The 13,812-nt window shown below is 36.9% G+C and overlaps 1 protein-coding gene across 2 annotated transcripts in view; it reads right to left on the bottom strand.

The window, feature by feature from the left end:
- Nucleotides 1–533: 533 nt before the first annotated feature.
- LOC145984385 (uncharacterized) overlaps nt 534–13,812 on the bottom strand; it is a 36,061-nt gene continuing 22,782 nt past the window's right edge. The window contains exons 4-7 of one of the 2 annotated variants that reach the window (XM_083118046.1): nt 13,313–13,527; nt 9,217–9,310; nt 8,215–8,442; nt 534–2,750 (exon numbers count right to left, since the gene is read on the bottom strand). In XM_083118046.1, coding sequence (XP_082974172.1) covers nt 2,644–2,750; nt 8,215–8,442; nt 9,217–9,310; nt 13,313–13,527 — 644 coding nt within the window. In that variant the 3' untranslated portion in view covers nt 534–2,643. Of the gene's footprint in view, nt 2,751–8,169; nt 8,443–9,216; nt 9,311–13,312; nt 13,528–13,812 lie in introns of both variants that reach the window. The other variant, XM_083118047.1, reaches the window with a different exon arrangement.

The following is a 13,812-nucleotide window of genomic DNA, read 5'->3' as shown; positions in this document are numbered from 1 at the left end:
TGAGTCAATTTGGGGTTCAAAAGCGGTAAATAAAATGAAATATCGGTGTTATAGCGGTGAAAAATTGGATGAAAAGTGGTACATAAAAAGACATTTTGGTTTTAAAATTGTGAATATAATCCTAAATTTGATTTAAAAACTACACTTATTCCACAGAAATAACATTTCACTTCTAATAGCACATTTATGTAGTTATAAGAGTATTAAGTTTATTTCTGCGTAAAGGAGTCCATTTTTGCTTCTCCAATATTAACAGCAGAATTAATCAATTTTCCGGGAATTGCATAACTCACAGGATACTTCAGACTTCAGAAAGTGTCGCGTCGGTATATAAATGGTAAATTTCGTGTTTAAGAGTTAATTTCGCTTTTTGCAGCTCATTTCGCATTATTTCGTGACAAAACATGGTCACAAAATGCATCTCACACCTTTCAAAAACATGAAAAATTAACACTACAATGTGTTTTTTCAAATTTCGTTTTTTCGTCAAAAACGAAATATGCATGCCCCTAGTAATAATGTACTAATCCGATTCATCTTCAGTTACTAATCTATCTTTATACACTACAGGACACTTCCCTAAAATATAACAATTACAAGGGGTAAGGAAAAACAAATCCTATCACCTTTTCCTCCTCCATGCACACACATTTTAACTGGATGTCGAAAATATCTTTGTTGTGAAAATAAATTGTCGAAATGCCAAAGGAAACTCGCATCGTCATAGGATTTTTTACTTTTATATTTTAAAAAAAGTCTGGATGGCCCTCTTGGTGCATCTATCTATTATCAAAAATGTTCATTTAACTTTGGAAAAATACTAGGTTCGTTTCTCCAAAAGTAGGCAGAAATTACTTCCCCAACGGGTCTTACAAATCAGTCGTATTTAGCGACTTTTCTCTGAAGGTGGCAACTGTGTCAACACTGCGAAAGTTCCCTCGCTGTGCCAGGTGAAGATGGGCATGGTTTCTTAATGGCTAACCCCACCCCCTGCCATTTTGTTCTCGGCTCATGGTGGAAATGTTCCTCGCTGAGACGTCTTCAACCTTCTGCACGTGTGTCAACTTGGTTAGGTCCATGGGTTAGGCCAGCTCTTGGGTGGCACGGACTGTTGCCTCACGAGGGTACGAACGAAACAGCTGGCAATGCAGTGAGGAGGTTGGGGTGGTCGTCGCGTCAGCTTGACCGATTGCAAGATTCGAATCTCCTTGTCTGTAAACTATCAATGTATTCATTTAACAATACTTGGCGAGGTATGCGTTTCTTCTGAGGGTAGTGCCATGGCACGGCGGCTCTACCCTTTGAGCAGCCACTGATTACATCCATAAAACAAACTACTCAAATATTTGAGTCATTTCAAATTAATATTTATGGGATTTTCTCCTCAGAGAAATAAAAGAAGTGAGAGCAGAAGGTATAGAGGAGATTCACTAGATATGTCTTGCCACTGTTTACTTTGAGTAATGAAAATATCTGTATTTTTCCTTTGTCTGTTTGTAATCTAATTGCTCAATGTCATTCAGCACATTGAATGAAGAAAGTTAGGAGTAAATATGATTGTGTTAATTTCATGGCCTTGTAGATCTGTTTCAAGTAGTGTAAGTTGGGTAACTTGTATTTATCACACACACTCAAAGCAAGGTGCCTCTGGTAGTTTCATCCCAGTGATGAAGGTGAAAAATATTTCAAGATTTGGAATTCTGGTGTACTTAATTTGCAAACAGTACAGGAGTGAAAAACAAAGAGACACCTGTTATGCACTGAATACTCCCTTCATCTGAAATTTTCTCAGAATATTGATCAGCTGAGTTCTTGAAAGGTTTTTTTTTTGCTTGTCCACACTACACAGAAATGGCTTTTTTTTATTTGTTTTTGTTGGGGAGCAAATTTCTCCCAAATGCCATAGTAGTAATATTGTCACCATATCTTCAAGAAGTCCTGGGTTCAATCCCAGTGGAGGCATAATTGCCAATTTTTGACATTCACATCCAGTGATCCAGAAATGCTGAGGAATTCTTTTTTGATCACTAGAACCTAATGGCTGTGGATATCTTCCAAATACAGCCAATGAAATTGTGTGATTTCAAAACTTAAATACAGTATATATAGAGTTTTCTATTTCACTACATGAAAAAAAAATTGTAGGGAATTGACAACTCATACCCTGTTTCTGTTGATTCTACTTCTACACAAATTTACCAGTATTAAATGCACAACCATGAAATTAAGCAGGTGGCAGAAGTTCGAACTGTTGTCATGTTTGAGCACAACTTCATGTGTTTAGAGGTTTAAGAGAATGAAAGATCTCATTGTATAGTTGGTATTTGTAATTCATGTGATGCAAACTGACAGTATTTGCTCGAAAGATCAATGATGACACAAAAGTGCCCTGGATCAGCCTGATACTCGAACTAAGCAACGCAGCCTGGTTGACTTTTTCCACACACTGTGGGAACCAGCAACTTTTGTCCCATGCTCGCTTTGCTTTTCCCATATGTGGCACCAACGCAATTCTGCCTAGCCCCCTATTTTCATGGCCGTGCGTTTAGTGTTTCAAATGATTTAAAAACTCTCATTACGAGTAATTAATCTTATTTCTAAAATTGAAACTATTGCTGAAAATATACACATATTGAATTATTGCTAACTAAATGTTGCTTGAAGAACGGGCATTCTTGAAGATACTATGAGTGCTGTAAACAGTAACTTAAATTGTAGACTGTACATAGTGCTGCTTTTTCCAGTTGGGCCTGCAAGTAAAGAACATGTTTCTTAAATACTTATTGATTTAATTACATATTTGAATAAATTTTATCTAACTGAGCCACAGCCATAATATTCGCAGGTGTGTAAGGATGCCAGAAATGAAAGCTCCTTGGCAAGCCTTGTCACTCAAAGGACTATTGCACCATGGAGTATAATTTTGTACAGTCAAACATATTAGTGTTATAGAAATTCTTTTCTGCATGCATCAGGGGTGTAAAGAGACCTGGCAAGGCACCCAAGTCAAACACTTCCACATAGTACACCCCGGTAACTGCTGCTTGCAGGCCACCAAGGCACTGGTACTGGTGCCTGGACCTACAGCCAGTATAGTCCTCCATAGGACTGTGTGTGTGCTGAGTGTCCCTTTACTGCCTCAGATTTTAATATAGAAAAGTAGATTTTAGTCTCCACAGATTGTGTAGTTTTAGTTCTTGTTTAGTAGTGAATGAATGCATTAGTTTTAAAAATTGAGCGCACATTTTTTTTCTTGTTACGGGTCTGTCCTCAATTTTGTTTTTGTTAAGGGGTTCAGGCCCGTACTATGTGATTGGTAAAAATAGCCTGTGCCCTGAGGTGCCCATAATATAAAAATCAATCAATCAATTCTGTGTACATCATACTTACATAAAATGGACTTACTACCATTATTTGATTAAGTTTTGCATATTTTCCATTTTTAATTGTAGTGCCTGCCCGATGGACTAGCAGTAACATCATTGCCTTGTATTCAAGGGGTCCCAGGTTCAATACCTGGTGGAGGTGCATAGTGGTTCGGATCCCACTTTATACTGCAGGTTCAGTCCCGATTAACCTATCTTTGAGAAAAGTGGACTTAAAGCAAGAACTCAATATTAAGTTGTATATTTTTGCATTATTCTTTGCGATAGTGGAATATCTTGAATGTTTATGAGCTTGAAAATAGGTGAATGAGTATTATGCTGCATAAATCACACAATATCACTAAATGCACTGAGTGTACAATCTTACAGTTGTGAATTGTTTTAAATTCTTCCATCATTTTTACGGAAATGTATACCTTTGGTTTTGCATGAGAACATTGAAAAGTAAATTGATTGTATGGCAGGTTGCTAGCTAAGAGCAGAGGTTAAATACTTTATGTGTAAGCGCACTTGACACATTATGGCACAAAACAAGATAATCTGTGTGTAAACCAAATATATATGAAATTTAACATTTAAAGTCATGTATATTAGTTTTAAGTACATGCCTATATTAAAATACAGTAGAACTGTAAATATATATTCAGAGCTAACAGTTAAAAGAAAAACAACTCAAGCTGTAGGGAAATGTAAAAGAGACAAAGCAAGTGTGCTTGAAAACTAACATATTAATAGAACTAATATAGTGATAAGAACATAAATATGTCAAGAATAGGCAAGAGCTGTAGGTAGAATTAACTGCTAAAAATTATGCTTGCAAATACAGGCTACTCTGTTCAGCCTTGAGCACCTTGATGGTGGCACGCTTAATGGCTGCCTGGATGCCAACTCCCGTCAAATTCCATGCAATATCTCCGCTATGAAAGCCGCTAGCTTCGAAATGACTTCCAAGTTCTCAGAATTATAGTTACAATTACATTCGAAATATGCACATTAATTGTCACGGGGATGTTGAAAATGTTGTCCTCGTGCATCCACTAGTGTTTGGCATGTTTTTAGGAAATTTCGCGTAGCTAACAAGACACGCTAAAAGGGAACTTAAGTTTCCTAACAGCCCGTGACGCCAGAGTGCCAACTGAAACAAATGGCTTTGAGCATAACTTGTGGATTTCTTTCTTAACCCCATTCGATTTCAGTAACTTTGCAATCTCATTTCAGTCGTATTTTGAAAGTGGGTACGTGTTACATGTGTTCTTGCGATTTTCTATTGTTTTATACAGTGTTTATTAAGCATATAGTGTTCCAAGTGTTATTTGTGTTCTGCTATAGTTTTAATAATTGCACATACACACACATTACAACAAAATGTAGGGCCTCCCCGATGGCACCTTGTAATCAAGGGGTCCCAAGTTTGATTCCTGGTGGAGGCACATACTGGTTTGGATACCACGTTAAGCTGTAGGTCCAGTCCCGATTAGCCTTTAAGTGGACTTAAAACACAAACTCAATCAATCAATACAACGAAACGTTTTTATGTACGATTCGTATCTGATTACAAATTCTTGAAGGGATGATTGTAGACAATTTTCAACAGAATTCCCAGGTGTGGTTCCACAGAAATACTTTGCGAAACCTTGTGAACAAATTGAGAATGAGAGTCAGTTAAATTTCTGTAAATGAATTATGGGGAATGTTAGTGGTGGGGTAATTGAACCGCAATCAATATTCTTCTCTAACGAAGCAAGGTTCCATTTACAGGGAACAATGGAACCTTACTTCCGTTGTGAAATCATTTTGAATAAGGATATCTAGCCTATCTTTCTAAATTTTATTTTATTTGAAAAGAAACTATTCTTTTACCACATTTTTATAAAACTTTTTTGACTTTATCTCTCCTTTTCAAGAAGAAATGGGACCTATCGTCCATTGTTGAACTCGTTTTGAAAAAAGGATATCTAGTCTTTTCTAAATTTAATTTTCTTTGAAAAAAACTCACTATCCTGCAATATTTTTATCACATTTTGATCACACACTGTGACTTGAACTCTCCTTTCCCAGCAACAATGGGACCTTTCGTTCATTGTTGAACTCGTTATGAAAACGGATATCTAGCCTTTTCCAAATTTAATTTTCTTTGAAAATAACTCACTGGCCTACAATACTTTTATCACATTTTGATCACAAGAAGTGTCTTCCTTCATCTGTCCTTTTTCATCAATGAGAGAGAGCTTTTGTTCCATTGTTGTACTTTCTAAGTTTCAGATTTGCAGCCTTGTTTAAATTTTACTTTCTTTAACAATCTTGCATTTCTGCAACGTTTCTCTAACATTTTTATCGCATGTTGTGCCATTTTCCAGTTTCCTGCCAAATTTAGTAAAATCAACCGATTCAGTGTGCATGGCTACATGGACGTAAGTGTTTCGCACTCATCTTGTAACTCGAACCCGCGACATCTCAATCCCTAAACTAAAGTGGCTTCTTCTCTCGTTCCTCTTTTGTCACCCTGACTTATCGGTTAGCGTTAGTAAGGTGTTTATCTATGGGGGAAATTGTAAAATAAAGTCAATGCAACAAACCTTAAGACATTAGAAGAACTGAAGAAGAATATCAGGAGAGAAACTGTAGCAATTTCAGAAGCTGAACTGTTGCGTGTAAATGGATATTTCCGAAAAACATGCCAAAACCCTGTGGATGCATCAGGACAACATTTGCAGCATATCTTGTGACAAGGTACATGCTTATTTTGATTATAATTGTTTGACACTTTAATGATGTAACTGTATTTGTTGCAGGAATGAATTTGCAATAATTATTATAATATAGTAGGTCATTACAGTAAAAAATTGGCATCTCTGAGACTCCAATACCTTCCAAAATATTTTTCTTAATTTTTAAGGGCCGTGCCCTCCCGTCCCTATGCTTTCAATGCCAGTATTGCCATGAAGCCAGAAGTACACCCAGCGTAAAGAAATTATTGTAGTTTAGTGAAACAAAAATAGGGGACAGTGCCAGTGGAGTCAACTTAAATGAACCTGTGGGGCTCAACCCACACAATTATTTGCCTGTTATATTTTTTTTTTTTTTTTAGAAATAAAGTCTGCGATTAACAAAAGTTTTCATCATTAAAGACTGAGAGAATTCTCGCAAGTTTAATTTCTAACTGTTTTCAAAATGTTACATAATTTTTATATGAGACTTTTCAGTGTCCTATATAATTTACACCATCCACGGTCATCACTATTACCAATCTAAGTGAGGTTAAATAAGGGCTTATAACAGGATGAGGATTGATAGGCACTAAAAACTCGCAAAAGAAGTAGGCAAATAAGAACAAAATACAAAATAGGTACTAATCATTCTGCACATCACCCTACGATGCCAGGAGTCCCAGATTCGATTCCTGGCCTGGACATGGATGTTTGTGAATGTTCATTCAACAATTTCATCATATCACTCATGTCCATCTTCGCAAATTAGCAAAAAGTGGCACAAAACATGAAGTAAAATAAATGAAATCAAATCAAAGTAAACGTGCTGAACATTTTTCATTATTTTCATGGATTCTGAAAAAGCTGTTATCTTCAAAATAAGCACTTGTGACTAAAAGTCACAAAAGAACACTATACCTGTGAAACATGAATACCACTCACTCAAGCACATAGTGGTTCTGGTAATTTACAATGCATTACAGAGAACAATTACTCGAGCAAGAAAATTTTTGGATCCAATTTTTTTGCAGGCTGTAATCAATATTGATTTAATAAGGTGCAAATAATTTCACAGGATGCCAATGCATTCTTTCTTTTACAACTTTTGTGCCTCCTCGATAGTTTTTGATTGAGTGATTGATTTGTTGTTTTAAATCCACTTTATGCACAGTAAGGCTAATCAGGACTGGACCTACAATTTTTAAAGTGGGATCCGAACCACTGTGCCATGTGCTTCCACCAGGTATCGAACCTGGGACTCCTTGATTACAAGGAGATGACGTTACCTCTACGCTCCTCCTCGATGGTGTAGTGGTAACATCGTCACCTTGTGATCAAGGGGTCCCGGGTTCCATACCCAGTGGAGGCACAGTGGTTCGGATCCCACTTTAAAAACTGTAGGTCCAGTCCCGATTAGCCTTACTGTGCATAAAGTGGACTTAAAACACCAACTCAATCAATCAATCAATGAATACCACTCAGAAATGTCACGAGACTATTTTTAGACATTATCTGGCCAAGGAACAAGAAAAGGCATTTTATGGCAAATCGTTAGCCTATTATTGCATAAAATTTAAAACAAATCTCCGGGATCAGCCCACAAATTTTCTAAAGCCATGCCAAAAATGAGTGGATGCCCGAGGACAACATTTCCAACATCCCCCGTGTCAATTAACATGCTTACTTTGAATGTAATTGTAACTATAAATCTGAGAACTTGAAGTCATTTCGAAGCTAGCTGTTTCCATAGCTGAGATAAGACACACGATTTGACAGGAGTTGGCTGTTAAGCGTGCTGCCGTCAAGGCACCCAAGGCTGAACAGAGGACCCTGTACATAAATAGAAATAGCTTGTAGATTAAATTCTGCAGAGTATTTGGACCAGGATCAAAAAATTAGAATGGTTACTACCAAAATAATATGTGCACTTTCATTTTTACCCCCCTTTTCCTTCTACTTGTCTAGGGAAGCAGCAATCCAAGAACAGCAAGTGTTGGTATACTAGGAGAGCATCATTTTACGTCATGTGTGGGAAAAGCTCTGTTGGAATTGTTTCATAACTACCCTCAAAATACCTGATTACTGCTACACCACCATATTTTGCATAGCATATCACTCACTGCAATTTGGCCATGGGCTGTCATTTTCTTCCTCCCACTTGTTATTTGAACAAAGAAGAACCTTGTATTTGCGGCTTTCACTTTGATGCTTGGTCTTCAGGCATGAATATCCAGCCCTCACTCTGTCTTCACTTGGTACTATTTCTCCTCGGCAGGTTGTTTTACCATCAAGGACAGTGATACTCATGTTTTCCTTCTGTGGTGGTGAAGGGCATCCGGATTTGTGCACTGTAATGACATCATGGACATAATTGAAAGCATATTTCCCAAAAAATAGTTATTTCCAAGTAAGTCCTTGGTTTTTAACATTGTACATGGTCGACAAGGAGACATGGGAGTGTTTCATTGGAACACCATTTGGCAGGGGCCTATACTCTGTCAAAAAACAAGTTTCTGCACAAGTAGTGATGCGAGACGTCTCTGCCAATGAACACGTGAGAGGGAACAGTATTACATGGAGGAGGAGGGAGAGCAACTGTAGTTATCAGCCTTTACAGCAGTGTGTACTGCTTTGATCTGCCCACTCGATGTCTTTCCCTTATCTGCTGCTATGCATGGCCTTGCTCCACAGATTCCACGGACAGAGATTAAGTTCTTTGAGATGTGAGCCTTATTTTCATTATTATCAATCAGAATACACTGTCTGGGATACAAAATACCAGGGATGTATCCTAAGGAGGTAATAAGGTTACTGGTTTTTAAGCAACTTTACATTTTTGCATGCAACCTTCAGGCAAATTATATTGATCTCAAAGTATCTTGTTAAAAGCCAAAAGGAATGTATCTTGGAAGTATTGGGACCCACAAACACCACATTAACCATCACAGTCAAATATCTTCCCAGAAAAAACAAAACGCAAATATGTGCAAGGAACATAACAGCTTAACCTTCATGTTACAAAGCAACTAGAACATGGTTACATGTTATGGTTTAAAAAAATGTTCATGATCCCCTAAATTCCATACCCTATTCAGTATTACATAAATCAGTAGTGTACTAACCAGCTCCAAAGGAAAAGTTTCCAGTAACTAGAGGAAAATGCTCTTTGTAGCTTATTTTCCATAAAAATACTGACTCCTTGGGTATATCATTAACCTGAAAGGAAGAAGAAATATATTGTGAAAATACCAATATTCTTATTACTTACAATAATGACCACCATTTGTAGTCTTGGAAAGACTGCTACTTATATTCCACTATCAGGACAAAAATATCACATATCTCTTGTTATGACTGGTTTCTTAAACATTTCTTATACCGTTTTTGAATATTTATTTGTTACTCTCTGCTTCTTCCTGGTGGTGAGTTTCAGATACCTCAGAAGCATACATAAATGAAGGAAGTTGAAGAGTAGATTAAATGAGTAGGTAAACAGAAGTGGACAACTGGGAACATGATTCCAGTGAAGTATAAGGAGATTGATATGGAATTAAAACATTGCTCTAGCATGCAAGAACAGGATGGCAACTCACCAGGAATTTCTTGAATTCCATGAATTCTGCATGATTTATTGGCTCTGGGAATTATGAGTGATTTTTTCTCTGTATACATGAAAAATTGCAACTTTCTTATTAATCCAAATCCCATTGAATTTATAAATACTCTGAGGCAAGTTTTTCACAATTTAGCTTTTATTTTTATCTAAGAAGGAAAAGGAAGCTGCATGGAAAATAAAACAGAATTCTCTGATTCCATTTACAGAACAATCTATCTGGCAGATGGAAGATTATTGCAAGATATTATATATTGTAAATGAATTTGAATTTGAAAATCTTATACAATTAAGAATTTTTTGTAGATTAGTATATCCCGTAATATTTGTGACTTGTGTTTGTAGATGTAGGCATGTGAAATGGCACATGTAAACTCTGTAACTTAAATTAAATATTATAAATATATATACCATTTAATTGAATTGAATTTGAATTTTTGAATTCGTTGGAATCACACAGACCGCATGGGTGGTGAGAGGTGGTTATACGTAAGGTTGAAATAGAGAAAACATTTGCTTGTACCCCTAAATTTTTTGGAAAGTTTGCCTTGAAAAGCAGGAATTATACTTGAATTTTATTTCATGTTCAGGGAATAAAAGATGCAGTTGATGATAATAAGAAGTAAGCAAGTTACTAATATTTATCCGCAAAAACTTACTTGTAGATTTTCTAATTAATTTCAGTGGCCTCTGCCACCATCCACTTAGGAACTCGTTGCTTCACTGCTGGGTTGGCTTCCGGTTCCTGTTGTTTCCCTCTGTACTGCTAGGAGCGCTATTGTAGCCAGTTTGTCTGATGTGTGTAGTCGGTTTAAGTTGCATCAGCGGGAGCCAAACATGATGTAATTTAAGATCATGGGAAAGTGCATGATTGCGTGCATCTCTTTGATTTTGGGGTCAATCAGTGTGTGTGCTGTATGCCTGATTGAAACTTTTTTGATGTTGTGTTTGTTGAACTTTAGGTGCCTTGCTAGTTTGGTAGTGGGTTGGAATTTTTTTGCATTGGATAGGTGCTGCTGTATATGCTCATTGATGGTTCTGATAGATCTGCCAATGTAATGTGAATTACACTCTTATACTCCTGGGTTGTCCAGGAGTGAGAGGAAATGTCACTTGTGTTTGTTTAGGTCATTGGCTATTTGCATCACTGGTTTGTGTGCTAGTTGGATGTCATACTATTTCTTGGCTAGGTGGTTGGATGTGGTGTGGTGGTATGGGAAGGCAATCCATTTCACTTTGTTTTTCGTTGGATGGTGATGGTTAAGCTGTCGAACCTGCATCTCAGCTTTGCAAACAACATGTTGAAAGTTGATGCACTTTGTACCCAAGTCCTGTGTCTGTAACTATGGCGACTTCATCCTTCAGATCTTCTTCACTTGTGCAGTGAGAGAAAGCCCTCTGATAAAAGTTGAGCCACACATTTGCTATCTGCTTGGGTGGATGATTGGAGAGAGAGTGGATATACTGGTTCCCTGCCCCTGATTTTCTGTAGACTATGGTGGTAAATTTGTTGTCACTTCTTTTGAAGGTTAGGTCCAGAAAGTGGATGCTGCCTTGGCTTTCAAGTTCTATCGTGAATTTTAGCCTGAGATGAATGTTGCTTAGTTTCTTCATGAGTAAATCTATTTCTTCATCATTTTTGTACACGATGATGGTGTTGTCTACATATCTGCCATATCTTATGTATTGGAGATCTGTAGAGCGAAGGATATCCTTCTCAGTTAAGTGCATCACAATATTGGCTATGGGTGCATAGTAACTTGCTTATGTCTTATTATTGAATTTTTTCACGGTCCTAGAATGGCCACCCTGAAGAAGTGTTTACTTGTATCCAAATATGGAGATGAGTCTGATTAGGCATTGTGAAGGAGACAGAAGTTATATGTAGGCAGTGGACAGTGGAGGCACATGGCACAGTGGTTCGGATCCCACTTTAAACCATAGGTCCAGTCCCGATTAGCCTTACTGTGCATAAAGTGGACTTAAAACACCAACTCTAACTAACTAAATATATGTAGGCAGTGGAGATAAAATTCTTAGGTAAGAAGAAAAAAAAAGGAAAGCAACCCTTTCTTGGAGAGAGAGAGAGAGAGAGAGAGAAAGAGCTTTGAGAGGAGATTTGGGTTCTCTCTCTCTCTCTCTCTCTCTCTCTCTCTCCCCCCCTATGCCTATGCATCCAGTGTTGATAACATTACTTCTATTATATAAAGTAACTCTATTACAGTTACAGCTACTTACTTTTAAAGGTAACTAGTTACAGTTAGAATTCCACAAAAAGTAACTTCTTTGTAACTACGTTACAAGTAACTATTTACTTCCAAACACTGATTACTGATATGCATTCAATTATTATTACTGATATTCACTGTAACTCCACAATTCATTGTACAATAACTATAAAAGTAAGTAATGAAATCAGAAAAAAATCAAGTACACTTCAATATAATAATTCATAATACAGTGCCTTTTTCGGTCAAGTTGCCCCTGGAACGGTGGCTAACTTGACAGGAAGTAAGATCACATTTACCGGCATTTAGACCCACAGCTGTACACTAACTTACTGCTGGACATGTCAGTGCTTCATTATCCAGATAGCTGATGTCCAGTTTGCACGTGTTTGTGAAGTGTTAAGGTGTTAACAAGTGTTTTAGATTGTTTTGTTTTAGTTTACATGTTACTGGTATTTTTCGGGCAGTCTAATAATGCCATGTTATCCATACAATTTGAAACAACATATTTTTATACACTACAGTTATGTCATTACGAATTCTTGTAGGGAAGTTAAAATACGTTTTGTAGCAGAATTTTTAGATGTTCCTGTTTCACTCAGATACAGTGTTCGGATACTTGTGAACAAATTTAGGTAATCAGGGTCTGTTCTTGATAAGAAGCAAAGGGTAAAATGGCATGTGCTTAATGAGGAGAAACATTGAAATACAATCAAAAAATCCTCCAGCGATTTGCACAAGAAACAGACATTTTCATGACATCTGCGTGGCCAGCTACCAAGCTTTCAAACATGAAAGTGAAACCATACATTAGAAGAATTGAAAGAAAATATCAGGAGGGAAATTGATGCAATTTTGGAAGAGGAACTGATACATGTTAGGGAAAATTTCCTTTAAAAATGCCATAACTGTGTGGATGCAGGAGGACATGATTTCCAACACGTCATGTAACAAGGTACATGCTATTTTAATTATAACTGTCAATGTAATTGTACGAGCTTCTTTCATTACATATCTAGTGGCTCAGTTATGCAGATATTGCATCCTGTTTGCCGGCAGATGCGATCTTACTTTCCACCGTGCTAATCGCCATTCTGCGGGTGACTCGACCGAAAGAGGCACTGGAGAAACTGAGTATTTGGGGAAAATGACCTTGATTGATTGAATTGGTGTTTTAAGTCAGTTTATGCACAGAAAGGCTAATCGGGACTGGACCTACAGTTTAAAGTGGGATCCGAACCACTATGCGCCTCCACCAGGTATCAAACCCGGGACCCCAAAATGATCTTGAATATGGTAGTATTTTTTATGAAAGGAAGATTTTTTACATATATGTATTCGATGGTTCTATTTCCTAAGTATTTAATGTCTACATACCTTGTATGATTTAATTAAATTATATCCAAATGTATTATCAGAGTATACAATTTTTGTCCAAGATGTGACTTTGTCAAAAAATTTATCTTCATTTGGTAAGTAAATGCCTGCAGTGAAGTTTAACTCTGGATACATTCTGGAACAATATATATTCCAACCCACAGTGCAGTCTATGCCAGTCAAATCTTCTGTCTCAATCCGAGCTTTGCACAAAACTGAAATTGATATCAGAGAATTCTAGATTGCAACTACATCAATATTCATTTCAAAAGCAAAATTTAAACTACAAATATTTGAACTTAGTTATAATATAACTTGCACTAAGAACCTGTTGATTTCGAATAAATTTGAAATTAACAATGTCAATGATAGTATAAAAATATACTTATGTGATCAAAAGTATCCGGACACACCGCGAAATGTGTGTTTATCATAGAGGGTGACACAGTACTGCCATCTACCGCATAGAACACATAGTCAGCGAACTCAGTAGTCTGCAG

Source organism: Lepisma saccharinum, chromosome 2 (assembly GCF_977018435.1).
Source record: "Lepisma saccharinum chromosome 2, izLepSacc3.1, whole genome shotgun sequence".
Taxonomy (NCBI): domain Eukaryota; kingdom Metazoa; phylum Arthropoda; class Insecta; order Zygentoma; family Lepismatidae; genus Lepisma; species Lepisma saccharinum.
Note: the sequence above shows the minus strand (reverse complement) of the source record. Positions and strands in the feature narration are given on the sequence as shown.